Source organism: Rhipicephalus microplus, chromosome 1 (assembly GCF_043290135.1).
Source record: "Rhipicephalus microplus isolate Deutch F79 chromosome 1, USDA_Rmic, whole genome shotgun sequence".
In the NCBI taxonomy this organism is placed as follows: Eukaryota; Metazoa; Arthropoda; class Arachnida; order Ixodida; family Ixodidae; genus Rhipicephalus; species Rhipicephalus microplus.
In genome coordinates, this window is record NC_134700.1 from 67156404 (window position 1) to 67181394 (window position 24991).

At 45.6% G+C, this 24991-nt stretch overlaps 1 protein-coding gene across 4 annotated transcripts in view; it reads left to right on the forward strand.

Moving 5' to 3' along the window:
- The window catches only part of LOC119178736 (riboflavin transporter 2), a 236943-nt gene that overhangs the window by 182384 nt on the left and 29568 nt on the right, over nt 1-24991 (forward strand). For all 4 annotated transcript variants that reach the window (XM_075875054.1, XM_075875090.1, XM_075874958.1 and 1 more), the window contains exons 4-5: nt 18303-18513; nt 23385-23621. In XM_075875054.1, the coding sequence (XP_075731169.1) occupies nt 18303-18513; nt 23385-23621 (448 nt within the window). The remainder of the gene's footprint in view (nt 1-18302; nt 18514-23384; nt 23622-24991) is intronic.

Genomic DNA, 24991 nt, shown 5'->3' on the forward strand with positions numbered 1-24991 from the left:
GTCCCGTTCCTTGCGACTTATCGGTTATCCTAAATTGTTACAAAGGACTTAGAAAACCTTATTTCCTACCACACTAGACACTAAATAAAGAGTACTCAGTCCGCTGGAGGCAATTTCAAACTGTCACGTTTCCAAATTTGCACATCCCGAGTAAAATGTATCCTTGGTGTACTCTCCACTCTGCTAATGGTGCTCAGCTAAAGCCATTTTGTACCATGTCATGTGGGAATGCCAAGCCATTACAGCCCTAAAACCAATACAACATCCAACAGTGGAGAGATGGGAGGAGCTGCTGGCCAGCGAGAACCTCAAAGATCACTTCAGTCTCTTCGACGGGGCCCGCAGAGCGGCTGCTACAAGCAAAGTCCTCGACTAAGTCCCCCACCCCTCCCCATCGCAAGCCAAGAATATCTGACTGCTTGGAGCTTCTCCGCAGAAAACGTCTTGTAAATAAGTAAGTTTTTAACACCACCACAAAGGATTCCCACAGCTGGAGCATCGCTTTTAGCCTGGATTGTTTATCCGCCTGCTGCTGCCTTGCTTTAGGCTCCTCCGCCAGCCGCTTGTTCTCTCTCAAACTTCTGGTACGGCCTCGAGCCCTTGGATTCCCTCATAGTTCTCCTTGCACTCTGTTTTCTTCCAAGTTCCTAAGTTAGATCGTGCACTTGAATGGTGTCTGTCGTATTTATGCTGCGCTCGTACCAGCTGCGTACGGAGGTCGGCTGCCTACATTCGTTGCTCTTCCAGCTGTGAGTCTTGAAATGAACGCTGTCGCTCGAGCTCTTCGTCGTGGCTACGCCACATGTTTGACAGTTTGGGGACCTTTTTGAGCAACTGCCCCTCTAACTGGGCGCACTGCTGCTGCTGATCCTTGAGGTACTGCTGAGCATATGCAAGCAGCTCCTCCATACGACGGTGCTCCAGCAAGTTCTCAGCCATCTTTCGGTTCAGAATAAAGATCTCAGCTTCAAGAGTGTGCACTTTGTCACTTGATAGAAGAGGCGGAGACCGACGCAGAACCATGCTTATTGATGAGAACCCGGACCGCAACCACCGCAACTGTCCACTGCCAGCGGCAGCCGCTGCCACGAGTGAACCCGCAATCATTATTGTCATCTTCTTACAATCGGCATGGTCACGGCTGCCGCTGCCATAGTCATCACCCACAATTAACAGTGTACTTTATATTTGTCGGCCAAAAGTACTACTACTACTACTACTACTACTAAAAAAAGCTACGTATACGACCGTGTAGGCATTTTCAAATTCTCTTACGTCACGGTGTTTGGTGTGGGAATCTCAAGGAAGCCTTTCCATTCGCATTTATTTTCGCGCATTTTCTCACAGGTGATATTTTCATGGCCATGAAATTCTACTTCACGGACATCCGAAAAATCGTTTTGTTCTTTTGTGTTCCTTCAAAAAACAATATATTCAGATGCTAACATTTTGATTAATGTTGCTACAAATCAGGCATGCGCTAAGCAGACTATACACGCGAATGCATTTCTGTATGCCTGTCTGCTCGTGGATTTGTAATGTCACAAGCCAATTGAGTGACTGTTGAAACTGGCAATGATTGGTATAGAAAGGAGTAACGAAATTTAAAATATTTTACACAGCTTTGTATTCAACATATGCAGCGTCAACAAGTATCTTCTTTGGGGCTCTCTTGACCGACGAAGAACGGCACGCATAATGCAACGAAAAGCAATAGAAATGCAAGTGGTTGCACTAAACGTGAAAGCTACAGGAGCAGTTATTGCTGGTATTCTGAACGCACAGCCTATGGGGCGAATGGGTATAAAACCTTAATTTCTGATGCGTGCTCTTTCATTCTCAGTTTCCTCACAATGACATCATTCTTCCTCATCCTCTTCCTCATCCTCCCCTCTGTCCCACACCAATGTACACGTGATATGCATTACCTTTTCTTTTCTCTCGTCTGCACCTTCACTTCATTTATTTCCAATTCATTGCCACACTATGCAAAACACGACTGGGCTGGCTTACCCTGGTCCGCCTCCTTCTCACAGTCACTCCCATGTCATAAATGGCTATAATGTGATTTTCCCCTCCTTTCCCTCCTCAACTTCGTATCACTCTTTAACTTCGTATTACTCTTTTGCCTCACTTGTCTGTCCCTTCTTGATATGCTGTGATATGCATGGCCACGCCATTTGGTGCTGTCCGCATGATTTTATACCCAGCAATGTAAAAGTGCTCTACACGGCTATGCTATACATGGTTTTGCCGACGTTAAGCCATACATGGCTATTCGACGCTTCTTCTTCACCCCAAAGAGTTTTCTGAAATTAACTAGAGGGGACACTGGCGCTGCGATCGTTCACTGACCATGGGAATTCTGCGTATGAGATGGATTTGCCTAGTCTTCGTACTTGCGAAGCCACAATTGCGAATCGCACTTGTGGCTTCGTCTATTGCCGTGTTTTGGTTTTGTTTCGAAGAAGAAAAAACAAACACTTATGAACTTCGTGACCCTATTTGAAGCGGTAAACCTGAAGAAATATAGTAGTGATGCGTAAGTGCCGAACATTTGTCTATTATTTCGTGACAAAACATTTTGAAGTCACGCAAAGTAAGAACGAACGTAAAGTACGAAGGCTGAACAATTTTTTATCATACACAGATTTTTCATGCTCGCTGAAGCACTATGTGTGAAGGAGCACTGACATCAAATTTACTCATGTCAAGATTTCTGCGTCAACGAGTAGCTAAACGCATCTGAGTGACGAAACTAAATTGCATGTGAGTGACGAATGAGTGTCTGTAATATTGATCAATATATTCGCTATCGAACGGGGTTCAAAATGAGTGAAAAGTCCGCCAAATTGTAGTGCTGTCAGCGCTACCTCGAAGCCGCGTCGAGGCTGCTCCATACCTTATGCCACTTTCGCAAAAAATGGCGACGTCACGCTGGCGTTTCGTCTGCTAGAAGCGCACGTGCAGTAGTCAGTCCAGCTGTGTCTCTGAAGGCGTAGACATGCGTCTGTCGCCAAAATTGTCGTCCCCGCCGTCGTCTCGGTCAACATTGGCAAGGGATGATGACAACGACCTGGAATGGGGTATTGCCGCGATTTGCTACAATCCTTGCTTGACGTCATCATCATCATCAGCCTGGTTACGTCCACTGCAGGAAAAAGGCCTCTCCCATGTTCTGCCAGTTAACCCGGTCCGGTGCTTGCTGCTGCCAATTTATACCCGCAAACTTCTTAATCTCATTTGCCCACCTAGCCTTCTGTCTCCCCCTAACCCGCTTTCCTTCTCTGGGAATCCAGCTGGTTGCCCTTAACGACCAGCGGTTATCCTGTCTACGCGCTACATGCCCGGCCCATGTCCATTTCCTCTTCTTTATTTCAGCTACGATATCCTTAACCCCCGTTTGTTCCCTAATTCACTATGCTCTCTTCTTGTCTCTTTTTGCTTGACAAGCTCCACGTAAATGCAATGTTTTTATTAGTCCTGGCCGTACTGTCGGAGCTCACAAACATCAACTACGCACCTCATGTCGCGGACGTTTGGTGGGTCAATCGGTGCTTTCAGGTTCAGCAAGGCACACGGTAAGAATAGCCCCGACTTCTAGAAGAGGCCTCGTACTGCCAGTGAAACCCAACTGGTTCGCCAACGCAGGATTTATTCTGTAGCAGCTCGCCGCAAAGTGAAGAGAGCGAATACGGCTGTTGTTGACAGGCGTCCAGTCCCTCTATTTAACGGCGCGCACGAAGTCAACCCACTGGCTGCAATGAGGTTCCTGGCTTAAAAAGGCATTAAACGCCGCTCACTTTCCTCTTTTTCCGCGCCTCGACGTGCAGGTTGTCACTACGCAGAGGTACCGCGACATTCTGGCATGCATCGTCACTCGTAATGATCGTACTCGCACGCAGTGGAGCACGACGCAAATCAGTCGATGCGACACCATGAATTCCACGCACGCTTTAACACAGCAAAGAGAGCCACTAGTGAGAGAATCACTGGGAGATGACTCCAAACACACTCAGAGATCGTCGACGTCGTCGTTACTAGCGTATCGTCACTTAGGATGGTATTTGTGGAATGTGTAACACCGAACACGTAGCACTAGCGTCGATGTCGCAGGGCGGTCTATTTTTCGTTTTTTCTTTGTCTTAGCTTTTCTACGCTGTTTCACATCGAAATAAAATAACTTCATTGCAACGGACGCCATTCAAGTTTGACCGAGAAGACCTAAGCATACCAAGTGATTGATTGATGGGCACATCTCCATCTTGAAATTTGATGTCAGTACTTCATTAAAGCTCCCGTAGACACTAGCGCCAGAGTTTCCTCTGGTGTATAATTAGGAAACTATGCTTCACCCGGTCTTTTCAACGCAGAGCATTGTGTAGTCGTACCTACTCGCAAATCAAGCGTCGGTGATGTCGTCTACACCCCCACTGCGTGTGCTCGCGTATCGAAACTCGTGCCAACTGTCACTCCCCCCTCCCCTTCTCTCTCGTCTCGCAAGGGTGACGCGAGCAGCGTCTGCTAGTAAAAACTGGCTGCTCGCGCTGCACAACCGTTCACTGGCCACCCCGTATGTGTCAGCACTAGATCGCGCTTTCGAAATTCAGCCAAGAGCGTCTTCACTTGGCTTTTGCTTGATTTACCGCTTACCTTGACCCGAGTAGATACGATGGGAGCAACAGTATCTCCAACCAGTAGTGGGGCACAATACAATATCAGCGCCCTACCACTCGTTGAAGGAAATGCTTCTCCTTCATTCAATTTAGAGGAGTAAGAAAGACGAAACAACAATTACGTATTCCCAAACCATACTCGATTGCGCAACATACACGCGATACCTCCAGCACACTGCGACGCATTTGTTCGAGTTCTCATCGTGAGAAGACGCGGGTGGCTTTTTAGGGGCGAAGTTCCTTATAGCGGCACCCGTTCGTCCCTAGTAGTCGTTGTAATATTGTGTAACATGTATAACATTTTGACCTCCAAGGTGGTGCTGGTAAGAGATTTCTTCTGTGCGTTGTTGAACAATAAAAGATAGTGCTCACTGTACATGCCAATGGCTGCTAAGGGGAAATGAGGGGCAGAAAAATTCGGCTTTTATTTAACGCGCATGCTGCGAATTTTTTATTGTTCAACAACGCACAGAAGACAAGAAAGGGTTGCTACGTTATACTCGCTGGGCGCAACCTCTTAGGTTTTAGAAAGGTTTTGCGAGCGTTGGGCCGCAGTGCCATGGATACAGTGAACTAGTATATACCATGAACTCGAGGTGAATAAAGGTGGGTAGTAGACACGAAGCGCAAGCCGCTAGAAAGTGTGCGTGTGCCTCCTCTCGTTCAGTCCTTGGAATGTCCGCTGGAAGGCGGTGCTTCTACAGGAGGAATATATGATGAAAAGATGCGAGATGGTGGTACTTGGAGTGTTGAATATGTGGATGAACGGACACACAGACTGATGCATGGACGGATGCACGGATGGCTGCATGAACGGATGGACGCATGGACGGACGCAGGAGCGGATGCATGGACGAAAGCAGGGACGGACGCACAAATGAACGTGTGGACGCACGAATAGACGCACGCACGGACGGGTGGATGGACGCACGAGCAGCCACACAGACGCACGCATGGATGGACGGAAGGAAGAACGAATGGACGGACGGATGCTTCGCCACACTATCCATCATTCACTCCGTGGATACGCTGCCATTATTTTTTCTTTCCCGCCCCTGGCTGTTCACACTGTAGAAAGATATGCTGCGTGTGGCTACTGTACATGGTTCGCCGGTGAGACATCACTAGCTATGATATGCTTTACAATCTCTCTTATTCTTTCTCTCCTCGTCACTGACACGTTCTCTTCCCGCCTACATGCTCTACTGCGTTATACATCTTTGGACGCTCTGGATCGCTATTTCACACTTGGTTTTGCCGGCTTGCCATCATGGCTATTCTACGCTAGCTATTCACGTGGCTATTCTACGCTTGCTCACCCGCACTTTTCTTTCCCACCCCTTCGTATTTACACCGTAGAGAGCTATCGTATGTGTGGCTACTGCACATGTTTTGCCGGAGCGACACCACACATGGCTATGCTATAGATAGTACACGCTTCAGAAAAAGTTGGTACTACTTGCTAACTTTGGGGTAGTAATGGTTTGTCACTGTGATGTTTGTTGGTGAGGTTCGTCGCGCCGCAGAGCGTATGACGCGTTGCGGATGGAGGAGACGGTATCTGACGTTAACAAACCACACTACAATTGTATTTGACAGCATACACACACGAAATACATAAAGCGGCAGCGTACACTACTAGTCAATTGTCTCACGTGGCGGTGCTTGGGGACCAGGAGGCTGTGGGCTGGTTGAGTCCCTGTGATGACGTAATCGTCGTCGGGTAGATGTCCGGTGTGGCAACGACGTAGCAGCAGCAGGGGTTAAGGGCCGAGTGAACGAACCGTCGCTCGGTAGCCGGTAGCCAGACAGGGCTCGTCCGCGCCAGGCCAGGACCTTGCGACGCTCGTCTCGACGGCGGTGGACAATCTGGAACCTCGCGCGTAGGTGCGGGTTCTCCGAGAGCAGCAGGCCGCGTCCCAGGTCTTGCCAGGCGAGGACCGTGAGGCGCTCGCTGTCCCGAAGACAGGCGCCCTGTGTATGCGAACCTCGCGCGTAGATGCGGGTTCTCCAACAACCTGCCGCCCGTTCTGCCGGCGTTCCAAAAAAAAACTGTCTCGCCTGCGCGCGCCCTTCTTAATCTTCTCTGCAGCCCGAGCTCCTTCGTTTTTCTCGCCTTCCAGCGATCGGCCACTCCGTCGTCTGCTCTCGCTTTCCCTGCTTCGTCACATTACCCCCCCACTTAAGAAGGTTCTTCGCTGTGAAGAACTTGCAGCTGCCACTGGATCCCTTGGGACACCGTAGTACACGCGCACTCGGAGCACTGCACTACACTTCCGAGCCCCGCACACTCGGCACACATAAGAGACACAAAAGTTGTCACCAGTGTTCAGGGCCCCGCACACCCGACACTCTCAAAGGTACTCGCAAGACGAGATGAAAGTTGGTCCGTCACGGTAAGTAATGTGCACCGAAAAAAAAAATTCCATCAATTATACCCGACACTGCGAAATCCTCAAGCCGTGTAGCGATGATGTTCATGCGCTTGGCAACCGGCTCATATAGTCTGCTCCTACATTCTCACTGCCTTTTATATATTCAACGCTGAAGTCGTACTCCATGAGTATGAGGCTCCAACGTAGAACACGGCTGTTGATGTGTTTGGCGGAGTTGATGTAAACGAGAGGCTTGTGGTCGCTTTGTAGTATGAACGTTCGCCCGAACAAGTAAATATGAAATTTCTGGATGGCCCACGTGAGTGCCAGGGCTTCGCGCTCGATTGTCGAATAGGCAGTTTCTCGTGGTTGCAGTCGTCGGCTGGTAGGGAGACTCAGATGGCTCGATGATGCCTTGCTTCAGCATGTCTCTAATTTCTTGTTGAACTGCCTCTTTGGTAGCAAACGGTAGTGGATACGGCCGTATGTTCACTGGTGTATCCGTTGCGACATTCAACTTGCACTGGGTGAGATGTGTTCTGCCGGGAATGTCGGTGAATACATTCTCGTAGGTATGCAGTATTCTAGCGATCTGCGTGCGCTGTTTAGTAGAGAGTGCTTCCGATATGTTCACATCGGCAGCAGATTCTTTTTGCTGAAAAGGTACGCATGGTAGATCGTCGTGCTCAGTATCATCAGCCAGACACGCGACTGACGCTTCTTTTGTTGGCTGTGGTACCGATGGTCGTTCTTGATATTTTTTTAGGAGGTTGACGTGAAACAGAGATGTTCGCGTTCCTAAATCAATAACGTAATCCACGTCATTCTTCCTCTCTAGAACTGTGAAAGGCCCTTTCCATGTTAGAATCAGTTTGTTGTTGTCCGACGGGAGTAGCAGCAGCACCTTGTCTCCAACAGCTAAACGCCGTGGTCTAGTCTTCATGTCATAGTGCTTCTTCTGCACAAGTTTGGCTTTCTGCAGCTCCTCCTTGGCTAGACGACAAGTGTTTTCAAGACGTCTCCGCAGGTCAACTACATAGCCGTACGAGGTCTTCGTCTCATCATCTAGATGATTACCAGTCCACATCTCTTTCAATATTGACATGGGCCCTCTGACGTAACGGCCATACAGTAAGTCAAACGGGGCGAAGCCCAAACTTGACTGCGGAACTTCTCTATAGGCGAAAAGTAAAGGCGCTAAGTACCGGTCCCAACTTTTCGGGCACTCTTGACACGTTCGTCTTATCATTCGTTTAAGTGTGCCATTGAACCTCTCGACAAGACCATTTGCCATGGGATGATATGGTGTCGTCGGCAACTGTGTGAAGGATAGAAGCCTGCTGAATTCGCGCATTAGGTGGGACGTAAAAGACGTGCCTCGGTCGCTGATGATTTCCTGAGGTACCCCCACTCGCGAGAACATCTCCAACAGTGCTTCAGCGATCCTTTCTGTTTCAATGCTTGGCAGCGCCACCGCATCAGGATACCGCGTTGCCATGTCCACCATTGTCAAAACGTATCTATTCCCTTTTTCTGACTTGGGAGATAATGGTCCCACAATGTCAATGGCCACTCTCTTAAATGGTGTATCAATGACGGGGGTTTTACCCAACGGTACTCGCCCAACTAAGTGTTTTGGGAAAGTTCTCTGGCACGTGTCGCACGATTTCACAAATCGTGTGATGTCAGAAAGTACCCCTGGCCAATAGAACTCCTCGAGGATACGGTCTGTTGTGCGTTTTATACCCTGATGGCCCGCAAGAATTCCTTCATGAGCCATTTGCATTACACAATGGCGGAGGGCTGTAGGTACAACAAGTTGTTCAGTTTCTCGCTTCGATCTGAGCTTGTACCTCCTGTATAGAATTTCTTCTTTTGTGAAGAAAAGAATCTCGGCAAACCTGGTCTGGATGGGTTTATCGACGGCCTCAAAGCATTTCTGTAAGCTAGCGTCATCCCTCTGACTTTTCTGCAAGTCACGTGCACTCATATCTAGGGGACTTATTGTTGGTACCGGCAGGCGACGAGAACTCCGTCCGACTGTCGTGGCGACTTCGTTTTCCTTTGATTGCCTCGCAACCGAAGTGAATGCATCTGTAGTATAAGACCCAGTCAGCGATCCGTCGTCCGCTCCCACCCTAGATGATATTTTCATCGGACTAGCTGGACGTAGGTGTCTTTTCCAATCTTGATCAGGATCGGAGGCGTCACGGACCCCTTGGACGTTTCCCAGAACGACGTCATACAGTGGGTCATCCATGCAGATCGCGCGAGTCTTGCCTGAGAAAAAGGGTGAAATAATTCGCACGTCTGCCTCCGGCAGTTTCAGTACCCTTCGATCAAGAAGACACACAGAGGAAACTTTCCCCGTCAGATTGCTGACTGGTACAAGGGACCTTCTCACAATAACCGAGTCGCATCCTGTATCCCGTAAGACCGTAACGGGCTGGTTTTCAAGGACGCCTTCGGCCGTAGGCATAGACTTGTCCTCCCACTTGATTCTCGTACGTTTCGAGCAATCAGTACCTTGCCGGGAAGCCTGTGTCTCCTGGTTTGATGCTTTCGGACCTTCTGCTTGCTCTTTCAGGCACGAGGCTTTACCGCTTCCCTTGTTAGGGCAGTCCTCTTTGCTATGCCCACTACGTCTACATTTTCCGCAGAAGGCTGGTTTTGTCCTTGGCCCTTTAGTATTTGCCCAGCAATCTGAGGCCTTATGACCGCGCTTTCCACAAAGCAAACAATGTGGTTTGTCCTTTTCCTCTTTCCGTAGTGCGGCCTGCGCTCGATCTGGCGGCTTTTTATGGTCCTTGTCGTCCTTACCTTTACCAAGGTTGACGAAACCCTGCGCCTCCATATAATGATCAGTAGCTTCTACTAGCTTTTCAATTCCTCGGCAATCCCTTTCCCGCAGGAAGATTGCCAGCTTCTCGTGGCACTGCGTGATGAATTGCTCTGAAACAATAACGTCTCGTAGAGCTTCGTACGTCCGTTCGGTCTTGGCCATCTCTTGTCAATGGTCGAAATAACCTAGTAATCGCCCAGCGAACTGTCGACCCGTTTCGCAGTCCTCAGGCTTCGCCGACCGAAACTTAGTGCGGTAGCCCTCCTCTGTAAACCGGAAGCGCTGCAACAACGTTTTCTTTAACGTTGCGTAATCCATGGCATGGTCAGGTGCCATTCTGCCAACAACACTTAGCGCTTCACCTGTCAAACAAAGGCTCAGTGAAAGGGCCCACTTGTCTTGCGGCCAATCCTGGCTCCTGGCGACGCGTTCAAAGCGCTGGATGTACGCGTCCAGCTCGTCGCGAACTTCGTTGAAGGGCGGTATGAGTTTGTGCGGACTTTCGTAGCTTTGAGGAGAACCCATGTGCGGACCCTCTACTGATTGACCTGTAGTCACGCTACCCGTTGTCGCATCTAACTCTCGGAGCTTCAACCTTAGTTCGAGAACCTCCTTTTCTGCTTGTAGCCTCGCCAGTGCCTCGGCATCAGCTTCTTTTGCCGCATTGCGTTCGGCTAAACGTACTTCCCGCGCTTCTCGTTCACGTACGCGCTCCTCATCGATCCACTGCTTTAGCCCTGGACCGCTCAACCCCAGTTCCTTTCCAATTGCTGTGAGCTTGTCCGTCTCCATCGTCAACCGTCAGACCCGCATAAGCGACGCGCTGCTCTTTTATAGGATAAGAGCGGTCCTGTCGCGCGGACGCCAGATGTGATGTTTGTTGGTGAGGTTCGTCGCGCCGCAGAGCGTATGACGCGTTGCGGATGGAGGAGACGGTATCTGACGTTAACAAACCACACTACAATTGTATTTGACAGCATACACACACGAAATACATAAAGCGGCAGCGTACACTACTAGTCAATTGTCTCACGTGGCGGTGCTTGGGGACCAGGAGGCTGTGGGCTGGTTGAGTCCCTGTGATGACGTAATCGTCGTCGGGTAGATGTCCGGTGTGGCAACGACGTAGCAGCAGCAGGGGTTAAGGGCCGAGTGAACGAACCGTCGCTCGGTAGCCGGTAGCCAGACAGGGCTCGTCCGCGCCAGGCCAGGACCTTGCGACGCTCGTCTCGACGGCGGTGGACAATCTGGAACCTCGCGCGTAGGTGCGGGTTCTCCGAGAGCAGCAGGCCGCGTCCCAGGTCTTGCCAGGCGAGGACCGTGAGGCGCTCGCTGTCCCGAAGACAGGCGCCCTGTGTATGCGAACCTCGCGCGTAGATGCGGGTTCTCCAACAACCTGCCGCCCGTTCTGCCGGCGTTCCAAAAAAAAACTGTCTCGCCTGCGCGCGCCCTTCTTAATCTTCTCTGCAGCCCGAGCTCCTTCGTTTTTCTCGCCTTCCAGCGATCGGCCACTCCGTCGTCTGCTCTCGCTTTCCCTGCTTCGTCACAGTCACATATGTTAAAACTCTGGTAGTAAGCGCAGTTTGTAACAGCGAGGGTGGTAACAGTTACTACGTCTGCTGTTACTACCAGCATTTAGCAACTGTTCCTTGCCTAGTCGTTACCACCCGAAGGTAGTAACTTTTAAAGGTTTCAAGGAAAGAAAGTAGTAAAGAATACTATCATGTTTAATCATTTTAACATAATATTTCTTTACTGGTAATGTTCGTCAATCAACGTCTTCTTACAAGACAATTTCGGCCAAGGAAGCATGGTGTGCCATGAATCTGAAAAATGAATAGACCAAACAAGTTTACTATTTTTTAACGTGCACAAGTAGTGAAGTACACAAGTAGCGTGGGGTATATATAGCCACACAAGTAACGTACACAAGTAGCGTGGGGTATATATAGCCCCTACTTTGCAGGGGCATGTCTGACACAGAGAGCACTTTTGTTTCAGGGTTAATTATAACTAATTTGAATCTATACCACTATATTATACTACCTGTTTATGTGTGTTCGGTGATGTAGCACAAGACCTTTAAGCAGCATTACTTATAATAATTATATGTAAAATTTATTCATTATAAAAGGGCAAGAAAAAAGCATTATGTACAGTGGCCGGAACAAGGTACCGAACTAATTCTCAGTGCATTTGAATACTTCACACGGCTATTATATCAGCGTTTATAAGGTAATATTCGTTTCTCGGGTTCGACGCGCCAAAACAATGATAATATTTGGAGAAACGCCTCAGTGAAATAACTGCGACTGTCCTCGGGGCTAATGTCTTGTTGTTTTCATTTGCCGGCCTTGTTAATATGCGCTGTAATCTCCTAAGTTTGTCGCAATTGTCAATGATAACGCGTGCTGCACTTGCCTATGGTTCATTAACTTGTACATATTGGTTTCGACAATATCAGAATGACGTTTACATATCCCGGTTGCGTAATTTAAAACAAAAAGTATTTTTTGGATCTATGGATACCTTCTGCGTCAATTTTCCGTTTAATGATAATACGTCGAGACGATTCCTCTCATAAATTATCAGAATCGCATTCGCACACTATTTTAAATTAAATAGTCAAAATTCGGGTAGTAAATATTTATTCATTTATTTATTTACCCTCGGGGTCAACAGACATTGCAGAGGGGAGTGGTAAAAACAACAAAACAAGTTTGTAAGTACAAGAGGCAATGCAATGTTGTTGGTTATACAACAGCAGATTGAAACAAAACAAAAGAAAGAAAGAAATGAGAAATATCAAAATGACATATAAGAAAATAGAAAGATACATTCTTATAAAAAATATAAAAATAATGTTTCTAGGTATACAATCAGCATTGTTACACTTCAGTGCTACAGGTACAACAAATACAACAGGTAACAGTGAAATCTTACTTTTAGAAATGTATAAGATGAAATACTACAACCAGGTATTCAAAGAATTCGTTAATACTGTCATAAATGCGTCACGATCTGAAATTGTTACAAACGATTCAGGAAGGCAATTCCAATCGCATGAAGTGCGTTACGTATGATTGTTGAAATGACTCTGTTTGACACGATGGGTTGCCAACTTTATGAGCATTATCTAAACGACGAGAAACGTAATGCGGTGGAGGGATTAGTAAATCACGGACGTGTGAGTGGTGATATATTTTATGGGAAAGGGTTAAGCGGATCGTAGTACGACGACAAGCAAGTGAAGGTAATTTAAGCGTATATTTCATTAGTGTGATGTTCGTGTTTCGATCGTAATTAGCTGTTATTAAGCGAACAGAGGTATTGTGTACCATTTCTAATGAATGCACCAAATTATGGTGGTATGGATCCCAAACAGATGCGGCATATTCAAGTTTAGTACAAACTAGTGTTTTATACAACATCAGCTTGACAGAAGGAGGTGATTTGATGAAGTTACAACGAAGATATCCGAGCATGCGATTAGTGTTACAAACAACATAGTTAATATGAGTATTTCATGTTAGGTTGTTACTGATATAAACTCCGAGGTACTTGTATGAGGTGACTGTGTAATTATGTGTTATGTAATTTATAAGTAGGTAAAGTGGTGATCTTTTTTGACACACGCATGAATTTACATTTTTTACTGTTTTTTATGAGCCATGTGTTACACCAGTTAAGGACAGCAGTGAGGTCAGATTGAAGAAGGGCGACGTCGTTAGGTCCAGTTATTTCACGAAAAATTACGCAATCGTTGGCAAAAAGATGAACGGATGAGGTGACGCAAGATGGCAGATTGTTATTATAGATTAGAAAAAGACGCGGACCAAGAACCGAGTCCTGTGGTACAGCAGAATGTACTGCACATTCCGTGTAATTACTTTCATTAGCCAAAACGAATTGTGAGCGGTTAGTAAGACCACTTTCAATCCAAGTTACAAGGCAGGGGTCAAGGTTGAGTAGTCATAATTTGAAAATGAGCAGTTTGTGGCACACCCTGTCAAAAGCTTTGGAAAAAACGAGGAAAATGCAGTCGGTGAGCAAGCTGTTTTCAAGAATGATATTTATGCACGAAAAGTGTTAATTGAGTTTCGCAAGAGTATGATTTGCGAAATCCATGTTGCGATTGAGTGAAAAATGAGTGTGACACTAAAAAACTTACAAGGTGAGAAGCCAAAATGTGTTTTAATATTTTACATAGGATACTAGTGAGAGAAATGGGTCTGTAGTTCAAGGGAGAATGCTTGTTACCCGATTTGTGGATTGAAACTACCCTCCCGACTTTCCACTCAGATGGGAGAACACCGTCGTTGAGCGACTGTTGAAAAATTTTGGTTTGTATTAAGGATGAATAACAGACAGTATTTTGGAGGAATTTGACGTTTATTTGATCGCTGCCCGGTGCCGAGGATGCTTTCAGTGACTTATTAATGCTTGCGACACTATCGTAGCTGAGAATGATAGCAAACATATGATCGTGGTGATATGGTTACACATGGAGAGCGTTGGTGGTGGTGGGTAAAGAAAATTTTTTTGAAAAAACACGTTCGAGCCTTGGTCGGTTGGTATAGCGTTACCGCTAAGATCATTAGGTACTGTAAGACCACTTTCGTGAGGATTCATCACTCGCCAAAATTTTTTAGGGTTAGTCTTCAACATCGCAGTTGAGGTGATGCTTGGAAAACACTTTGGCAATTTTTAAGGTCTGCGCGTATTCATCAGCGCACTTCTTGTAATCTGACAAACGAGCCCTACATTGATAACTTTAGCCGATTTGAAGAGACGCTTCTTTTTATTAGACAAGAGTTTAAGCTGGTGATTATACCATTGTCACGGACGGCCATTTTTGGCGACACCGCGTCACGGCAATTAACGGGCGCAGTACTCCCCCACTGACCGTGAGAGCGGTGGGCGCATGAAAGGGAGCCGAGAAGTGCAGAATGGGGTGCTCTTCTTAGAACGTCGCCGCCGACGGGGTTGATCCTTTTGTAACAAAACTGGCGTCTGCAAGGTCGTAGAAGGCCGCAGTATACCCCAAACAAGGATTATACTACGAGACGCACTGGCTGAGAGCCAAACGGTTGACCGTTCCCATGGGGAAAAGCGTGGGAAACGCTCTGGTGGCCAAGCCGTATGACAACAACCCGACAGGTTGTCACTCTCGCTAGTTGAGGGCCCTCTCCGAATTAAAAAGGGGTGGGGTCAAAATATTTTTGGGGCAGAGTTTCCATCAATTAAACGCACATGATTGGACCTATGTAGAAGTCTCTTGTCCCCAAGGAAGAGAGCGAGGAGACACGAGGGGGATTTAAGCGCAGGATTTTGCCCTGCTAGGCAGACTAGTCGCTGACCAACATGGTGTAGAAACAGATCAACAAGCATCTCTTCTAGAAGTTTTTAGTGTGGCTCTGTATCGGCTGGCCACCTAAACTTAGCCGTTCGTCTAGTTGTGACGCGATATTAACGTCTGCAACGTAGACATCGGGATTTCGCCTCGAGTTAGCTCAACCTGCTCGAAGTCACCTGCAAGCACCAGCCTCCCGGAGCCACCAGCGTTGCAACACCGCCGACATCGCAGTCGTGCCAGAACTCTCTCCGACTTCTCGCATCCGATCGTCGGGGACGCAACGCGGGCGGTCATCACACGTATGCCTTCACCTGTTTATATCTTCGAACTTTCTCCTCTGTAGTTCTGTTGTGTTAGTTTGTGTAGTTTGTAATAGTTCTCTCGCGTAAGCTGATTTATTTTTTTTATATGTATTTGTATCAAGTGTTGATGTATATTGTTAGTTGTATTGAAGTGTTGTATTAGATCCCGTGTGCTGCAATATCACTAGAGTAAAGTTTGTTTTGTTTTCTCACGTCTCTGATCTCTTGACTGTCTCTGTCTGCGTACGGAACAAACTAACCTGCTGTCCTTCCCGTCGCCGACTTCGCGCTGGCGACGCTAGAGTGGCAGCTTGTAACAACCATGGTTTTGTTTTTTTTAGGTTGGGGGAAATAGCGTATACAGGGATGTACTTATCTGTTAGTTCCACAACCTTAGCAAAAAAGATACTCCAGCTTGATTGAACGTCGCGACAGTCAAAATCATTCAAGAAATCATCAAGAAATACAGCAAGTTCATTGTTGATGGTAAGAAAGTCGGCCTTGTTGTAATCTCGTAGTGTCTTATTTGTTTTAACGGCTTCAGGTTGCGCACGGCAAACGTTAAACGAGAGAAGGCTATGATCACATAGGTAGTAACGGGACAAGAAAAGTAGTAATGGCTGCAGTCACGAGCTCTTTCATTCCAGTTACTAACTGTTTACTAACGTAAGTAGTAAACAAAACGAAAAAAGTTAGTAACAGTTGTAGGTAGTAACTGTTCACTAACGTAGGTAGTAAACAGGTAGCAAAACGGTTGTAACTGTTGAAGAAAGATAGTGAGCGCTTAAGCTACTACCTATTTCCTTGCAGTTGCTACCTTTTTACTAACTTTTTTAAGAGTGTATAGCTATAGATAGTTTGCTGGCGGCAAAATCTAGTCAAGAGTTTCCATATAAATTATATTGTAATCAAGCGATAAAGGGCGAAAAGAAGCAGAACTACAGGGTGAAAAACGAAGCTTTGCCAATGCTGCAGCAACGAGTTTGCGTATTGGGAAACAACATAAACAACGCTAGAAGTTGTAGTGAATGAGAGAGACACCACGGTAGCCGAAGTGACTGTCACCGAAGTAATCGCCACTTTAGAAACTGAAATGAAAGTCTACACTCTCTCTGGCTGAAGCCGGATCGCGTTTTCTTTCTCGCCAGCGCCTCCACTTCTTTGCATAGCTGCGTGAGTGGTGAGGTAAAGACTATGATCATGAGTATATGGGAAGACGCCGTAACAATTTCGAGTAAAACAATTCGCGAGACTTGGTGCTGAAAATCGCCTTGACCCGAAGCCCCAACAAACAAGCGCCCTGCTGGTCGCTCACTGTGCTTTTTCTCAATTTCTGGGTATTTGTGAACTTCCTGAGCATTTTGCAAGTACGCGGGTAGCGAGAACGCACCAATGGTATTCTAAGTGTGAATGTATGACGCCTTACTGCGACAGTAACGAAGCAAGCATTTTTCAGTAAACACACCAGACGCACGGGTTTGCCGTCAGTACTGATGGCGGGCAGCAAGGCGCTCACTTACGGGGAAAAAGTGGCCGCTTTCGTGGAGATTTTTTCTTCTTTATTCACTGTAGCATTGCAAAAGTATGTCTCCCTACAATATCTCAAAATCCTGCTCGAAGAACCAACACGCTGGCCATGGGCGCTTTTGCCGCCATCGCTGCCAAAGGAATTATGAACTGCTTCCTTATATACGATTTTCAGCGTTGCGCGCCTACCGCGCCACAAATGGCACTGCGCGCGGCTTTCAAAGCGCTTCCTATAGGTCCCGAACGCAGTGTATAGGTCCTAGCCTTCTCGGTGTCCGTTACGCTACACAAAATGAGTGCGACACTGAGCACCTGTACAACAAAAACATTTCTTTAAAGAACGGCCTTATGAGTGCATCAAGGAAATCGCTGCAGAATGCATCATCACATGCGCCGTCCATCTTTCAATCTGTCCATGTGCGCGTGCGGGTCCTTCCGGCCTTTGTAGTAGTCGGCGACTTCAACGTAGACATTGTGAACTTTCCTAGATTCTTGCGCTCGTGAATGCGTGGGTTTATCATTATTATTATTATTATTATTATTATTATTATTATTATTATTATTATTATTATTATTATTATTATTATTATTATTATTATTATTATTATTATTATTATTATTATATGCATACAACTCGGCAGGTACTGTATGACCCCATCAATGATTCGTTCTTTCTAAACAAACAGTTCATGTCAGAAACAGCTCAAAATAAACTACTGTTCTTTCGTGAATAGTACGTTCGCTCTATAATTTCTCCTCCGCAATCCGCTTTTATTCACAGCCAGCGATACGTCCACTCAACGTAAGCGTCACATGGAGGTGTCGTTGAGTCACTGACAAGGGCTATAGTCTGTGAGCACCCGTGAGATCTCTTTAGTTCAGGTTCCCCATTGAGCACACCAGCTCATTTGTTTCTTTGCGGCTCGAAGAATACAGTGTTACCGAGTGATACGCGAGCAACATTGTTTTCAATGTCCTTACCCTGGCTAACACTCATTTGGGCTGCATTGAAGTAGTATCTCCCGAATGCACCGTCTAGAGCAATAAGTGAGCTCACAGTAGAAGTCTGCAATTAGCTAACCATTATCGCCTCGCAGAACATTTACACAGAAGCGCTGCAATGGAGCATATAGGTGGAAACAGCTCTTTACCACATGCAAATCTGCTCATGTCATGACACAGCGCCGACAGGCAAGTGGCTTTGTGTTATGAACATTGTCTCAGGTACATGGTTGGTGAAGGACTGAGCGGCCTCGTTCCAGCCACCATTGCACTGGCACAGGGTGTGGGCGAGCAGACAGCGGCCAAATCGGGCCGTGCGAAGGGTCCCCGTTTCAGCGTGGAGGTGTTCTTGTCCATGCTGGCTGGCATCGTGGCAATAAGCTGGATAGCCTTTATTGCCCTCGCCCACTGCCAGGTAGCCACTGCGCTGCAGGTAAGAGCCTCATGTGTGCTTCGTTCACTATATATATATATATATATATATATATATATATATATATATATATATATATATATATATATATATATATATATATATATATATATATATATATATATATATATATATATACCAAAAACAAAAGTGATGCTGGGTCCGGGTAAGATTATCTGTATCTGGAAGAAGACGCACGTACGAAGTAATTTTATTGACGTTTCGGCCGCGGGTCCAGCCTTCACCAGAATACAGTTTATGGCGCGAGTGCCGTTTATATACATGTGCGTATCAATAAGATACAAATATGAAAACCTGTCCATCTTTTTTCAACCTTGCTCAGCAAGTCGCACTACATTGTCTGTATCCGTTGATTACGTAGCAGCTTTGTAACGTCTTTGGGATTTTTATTAGTATTTTATAATTTTTTCTTCTTTTTCTCCTTGCTATTACCGGTCGGACTACTCTTCATGTAATGTGCTTTATCTTTTATGCGTTTTATCTTTTATTTGTAAACAACGTGCTCGCCACGGGCTCGCGCATGGAAGCAATATCTTTTTACTCGTGTATTAGGCGCCCTTCATATTGTGTGACTTGCATATATACATGCCCATATATCGCCTTTCATGCCGGTTTTCATATTTGTATCTTATTGATATGCACATGTATATAAACGGCACTCGTGCCATAAAACTGTATTCTGATGAAGGCCGGACCCGCGGCCGAAACGTCAATAAAATTACTTCGTACGTGCGTCTTCTTCCAAATACGGATATATATATATATATATATATATATATATATATATATATATATATATATATATATATATTTCAAAACCCTATTCTCATATCGCAGTTGTTAATTTGCCAAGTGAGGGTCCTGGTATGTTGATGCGTTTAGGCAAGGGCTAGTTGGAAAAAACAGTAACGTCAACCGTTTGGTTGTGGAATCGTTACCAAATTGACGTTTCGGTTTGTTCCACATACTGAAATTTACAATATGAGCATTCAAGCAGATATTTTAGTTAATAGTGTCGCAAGCATGGTTTCCTTTATTTCTTCGTGTAGAACTTGAAGCATGAGCTCTTAGCTGATACTTTTGTTGCCATGTGGGTGCACACTTCGAGACGTGGCTAGCGGATGGCAACTAAAATAAATCGATTGGGTTGTTGTTTTGGATGACGTGGGCATGTCACCCAAGTTTCGTGATCAACGGAAGGCTACGCATGGTGGTTCATCACAAAATTTCTCCAGTGGATCAGTCTGCATGACGATGTTGTGATGTTTTTTTAAGGTGCAGCTCAAAGCAGAATGCGTTAGAACCAGATTACTACATGGGAGCTGCGGAGCACGTTTGCTCGATTTAAGAAGGTCGCGTCCGTCTATTTTAGCTGCATGTCTAATTGCATGGTCGATCGTTTTGGGAGGATATATCTGTCCACCAAATGAATCGAGCACTTTCTCGCAGGTATCGCAGAAGTCATTATCAGAGAAGTACCAGCTTTGAAAACGGAGTGCTTCACTGTAGGCATGCTTCTTTTTTTATGCTCAATGTGGCTGCTTTCTAAATAGAAATAGTCTCAGTTAAAATAGCCAGTACTATAGGGCGGCCACGGTTGTGGGCCTTATGTATTTTGGGAAGCAAATAAAATCATCCTGTGACAGGACTGAAAGGTAAAAGGGAATGTTACATATTTTCAGTAATGCGTCCATCTTGAACTAGGTGCGTCGCCAGGAATGCGTTAATATTCACCAGTTGAGTCGTTGTCTAGGTGTTTGCAGTAACAGCAATTAGCAAACTGCCTCAAAGTTTTGGTCACATTGTCGAAGGTTCGACGCTGTCGGCTGATAGCTGGTACTGCAAACAGCTGAAATAATTCAATTATTCATCGATGTTTTGGATTTAACGTCCCAAAACAACCTTGTGATTATGAAAGACACCGTAGTGGAAGGCTCCGGAAATTTTGACCAGCTGGGGTTCTTCAACGTGCACCCAAATCTGAGCACACGAAACTGCAGCATTTTCGCCTCCTTCAAAAATGCAGCCGCCGCCACCGGAACTTGATCCCGTGACCTGCGGGTCAGCAGCGGGACTATGAACGAAGTAATATATATATATATATAAATATATATATAAGTATATATATATAAGATATGGCACAACGGGAGCGTTGTCAACAAGGATAAATATATTTCCCAACAGTTTCGGGAGGGGTCCTCCCTTCATCAGGGGATGAGTTATACTGACATGAGCTTCCAAACTTTGTTGCTGCCGCGTCCCTCTCGCCTTGAAAAATGTTTGCGAGAGTGAGAGGGAACTAGAAAAAAAGGGGGAGGGAGAAAAAAGAAAGAAAAGAAAGAAAGTAAAGAAGAGGAAGAACCACTGTCCACACTGAAAACGAAGCCAACTGTCCGTCTACATCCACATACGGTTCATATCACCTGCTTTTCAGTTCTTGACGTGTGTCGGGCCACCCAAGATTGTCGCCGCGGTGCCGGGAGGGTCCGTGACGGCGTGCATAAAGAAAGGAGTTTTCCCGTAATGGGTCGGTCGACGGGCGGCGTGCGTAAAGGAAGGAATTCCCGTTAATGGGTCGGTCAGCTATTTACCTTTAATCTTCGTCCGTTTAAAGATTAAAGGTAAATAGCCGACCAACCCATTAACGGGAATTCCTTCCTTTACGCACGCCGCCCGTCGACCGACCCATTACGGGAAAACTTCTTTCTTTAAGCACGCCGTCACGGACCCTCCCGGCACCGCGGCGACAATCTTGGGTGGCCCGACACACGTCAAGAACTGAACAGCACGTGATATGAACCGTATGTGGATGTAGACGGACAGTTGGCTTCGTTTTCAGTGTTGACAGTGGTTCTTCCTCTTCTTTACTTTCTTTCTTTTCTTTCTTTTTTCTCCCCCCCCCCTTTTTTTTATAGTTCCCTCTCACTCTCGCAAACATTTTTCAAGGCGAGAGGGACGCGGCAGCAACGAAGTTTGGAAGCTCATGTCAGTATAACTCATCCCCTGATGAAGGGAGGACCCCTCCCGAAACTGTTGGGAAATAAATATATTTATCCTTGTTGACAACGCTCCCGTTGTGCCACATCTCATACCTTCACGAAGACTAACTGGCCCATTGAATTATTACTCCAACTATATATATATATATATATATATATATATATATATATATATATATATATATATATATATATATATATATATATATATATATATATATATATATATATATATATGAGATATAACAGACAGTAATGCCAACGAATGTACAGGGGAAGTTATTAACATTAATGGAATGTAAATAAGAGGAAAGAAAAGTGGATGAAAAAATTACCAACTGTAAGCAGGAATCGAACCTACGACCTTCGAATTACGCGTTCGATGTAATTCGAAGGTCGTAGGTTCGATTCCTGCTTACAGTTGGTAATTTTTTCATCCACTTTTCTTTCCTCTTATTTACATTCCATTAATGTTAATAACTTCCCCTGTACATTCCTTGGCATTACTGTCTGTTATATCTCATTATTATTGTGTTAAAAACACGGAAAAACGAGCCCTTAGGTATACACTTCTTTCCCTTATATATATATATATATATATATATATATATATCAACGATATTTTTTAAGTGGTTGAACACCCGGTATGAGTGAAATTTTTGCAGCTGACTGCTTATTTTATTCTACATTAACGAGAAAGCACGATCAAGTTAGTATTAGTCATTGCTTGGAAGAATACAGCCATCGGTGTAACTTATGGGATATGAAAGTAAACTCCGAAAAAAAAACATATACACATATGAATAAAAACAGGCTTTATGCCCTTCCAATGTTCTATCGACAGGAATTCACTCCTCTATGCTAACCAATTTAAATATTTAGGAGTCACCCTTACTCAAAATTTGGCATGCCATACACACATAGACAATGTGTGCTTGAAAGCGAACCAGAGACAATGTTTATTAAGACTAAAACTACATCAAGCTACGCGAGATATAAAACTTGTAGCTTACAAGACCTTCGTTATATCACTACTAGAATATGCCTCAGTCGTGTGGAGTCCTCATCAAGACAACCTGAAAACAAAATAAAAAAATGTTCAACGCCATGCCGTCCGCTTCATATGCACGAATTACCACAGGTTAGATTCTGTCACGCAGATGTTGGAGTCCTGTGAACTGAAATCACTTGAGGCACGGAGACATAAGAACCAGTTTGAAGCTCTTTTCAGTATACTGCAAGGACAACTGAAAATTAACAAAGACTTGTACTATAACTCCAGGGAAACGAAGCAGTCGGGTTAATCACGAGTGTTCAAGCATTATATATCTTTATATATATATATATATATATATATATATATATATATATATATATATATATATATATATATATATATATATATATATTATACGACTGTCCTGGCCCCCTAATATTCATTTCCTCATGAAAGTTCTCGAAGAGCAAGGATACTCATTCTTGGCGTGAGTAAGCGCTAAATATGCTACAGATGATACTGATACATATGGTTTTTTGTGTTACGCCAAACGATAACGATGAAATACTAGAGCAGGGGTCCCAAAACGGCAACGCAGTTTATAAAAAAAAACGTAAAGCATTACATCATGTTGGCCCCATTTTTCTGGTTCTCATTGTGATTTTATGCTGGTGTCATGATATTCCTTTATCAATGCATGCCTGTTTAGCGGTTTAGCTTTCCAAGCTGTGCTCGAGTTATGGGCTGACAAGTACGTAATGCATGGTGAATACAAAAGATGGCTTGGCCGCATGTGCCGTCGCCCATTGTTTCTTTTGTTTATCGGAGCCTTGTTTCACAATTTACTGTTTCAGGTTCGTGAAAATAAAAAAGGCCAGCGATATGGTGCTGCGGATAACCATGGTTACGAGCCCGAGAATGGTGTAGCCACCGTGAGCAGCCAAAGTAGCGTCGATGGCGTCCCGCCCTCTTCGGGCGAGAGTCCTTCGCTGAACCGACAAGGCCGCCTGAAACGCTCTCAGTGGTGGCTAGTGCTTAGCTTGCAGGCTCTCATCGCCTGCCTTGGAAACGGCGTCCTTCTCGCCATACAGGTGCGCATTTTCATGTTAACATGACCAGGGTTCGGAGATGCATATCTTGGCAATAGTAATTTGCACATACTAGATCAGCTGGGTGAAAGGCAAGGCATGCAGCACAATTATTCTCAACAGGGAAGCTCAAAACACTGCTATAAATACTTTAGATGCGAAGCTACTCATGGTTAAGTTCAATCCGGAGTTTGGCATGACCACCGTTACCGCGCATGTGCATCCCCCTCTCTCGCCTCCCAACGCAGGAAGCGTCTGCTAGCCTACGCTCGCTCCCCCTCTCTCTCCTCTATACTCGGTATCAGAAGTTTCCTTCAGCACTGTGGAGGCTACAGGCCGCTCAACCAATAAGAAGGGCAATTAATTCCCTGCACATGCATTCATCCACACCATGTCGTCTGCTCACCGTCTACACGGCGTCTGCTCGCTGAATTGTTTATACACACTCGTTGCAGATAAGGTCAGTTTATTAACTGGAAGATACCATAAAACTGCCAAACGAGCAGCTACACAAGGAACTTGAGGCGTGGATTTGTTAATCTGTTGAAGATCGGTAGACGCTCGTGCCGGCAAAGAACTTCACATTGTGGCTACTTCTCTCAGACGCTTTTCCTGGCTCTCGCATAACTGCTTCTCTATCAACTCGTTCGTTCGCCTCTCTAACTGCAATGCTTCTTTGCTATCTCTCTCTCTTTTTTTGTCAGCGTCGAAGGAGGATCTGATGCACACAAAACGCTGTGCCATGTTGCATGTCCGTTGAAGATGGAACACTCTTCGTCTGGCAACGCAGACTGGCGCAGCCCAAGTATTGCCTTGCTGCGTCAGTCTTAGCATGTGCGCCTAAGCAAGCAGCATATCTCGATAATAAAGACAAAACCTACCTGATATTTTATCCTCAGAGTAATATGAAACAAATCAACGGCGGATTTCACCATTCGTTTTTTGCTAGGTGTACTGTGGGTGCGTAGCAAGAGCAAGTTTGGTTCGAAGCGGGTGGTCGCTTCTGCATGCATGGGCGCTGACATATTGATTTGTAAACACAGTCACAGGCGGTAAGTGACAAAAATGATTTAACGTGTACAAACTAAATGCGAAGAATAAACGTATCACATATTCATGTGACGTAACACACACCGAACAAACGCCATTTTTCGTCCACCCGGTCGATATCACTGCACCTAGAATTAGGATCATGTTTGGCTGCACAAGTGTGTGGCTTTCTTACAACTAGCTTTCGTAGTGCTGAACCAAAGTGGAAAAAGTATCTCTTCCCATGACGTTTAGACTCCCATTGCGCATGCACGTCCCCTCCACCTCTCTCTCTTCTACTACGCTCCCCCCTCTCTCACGTCTCAATGGCGACGCAGGAAGCG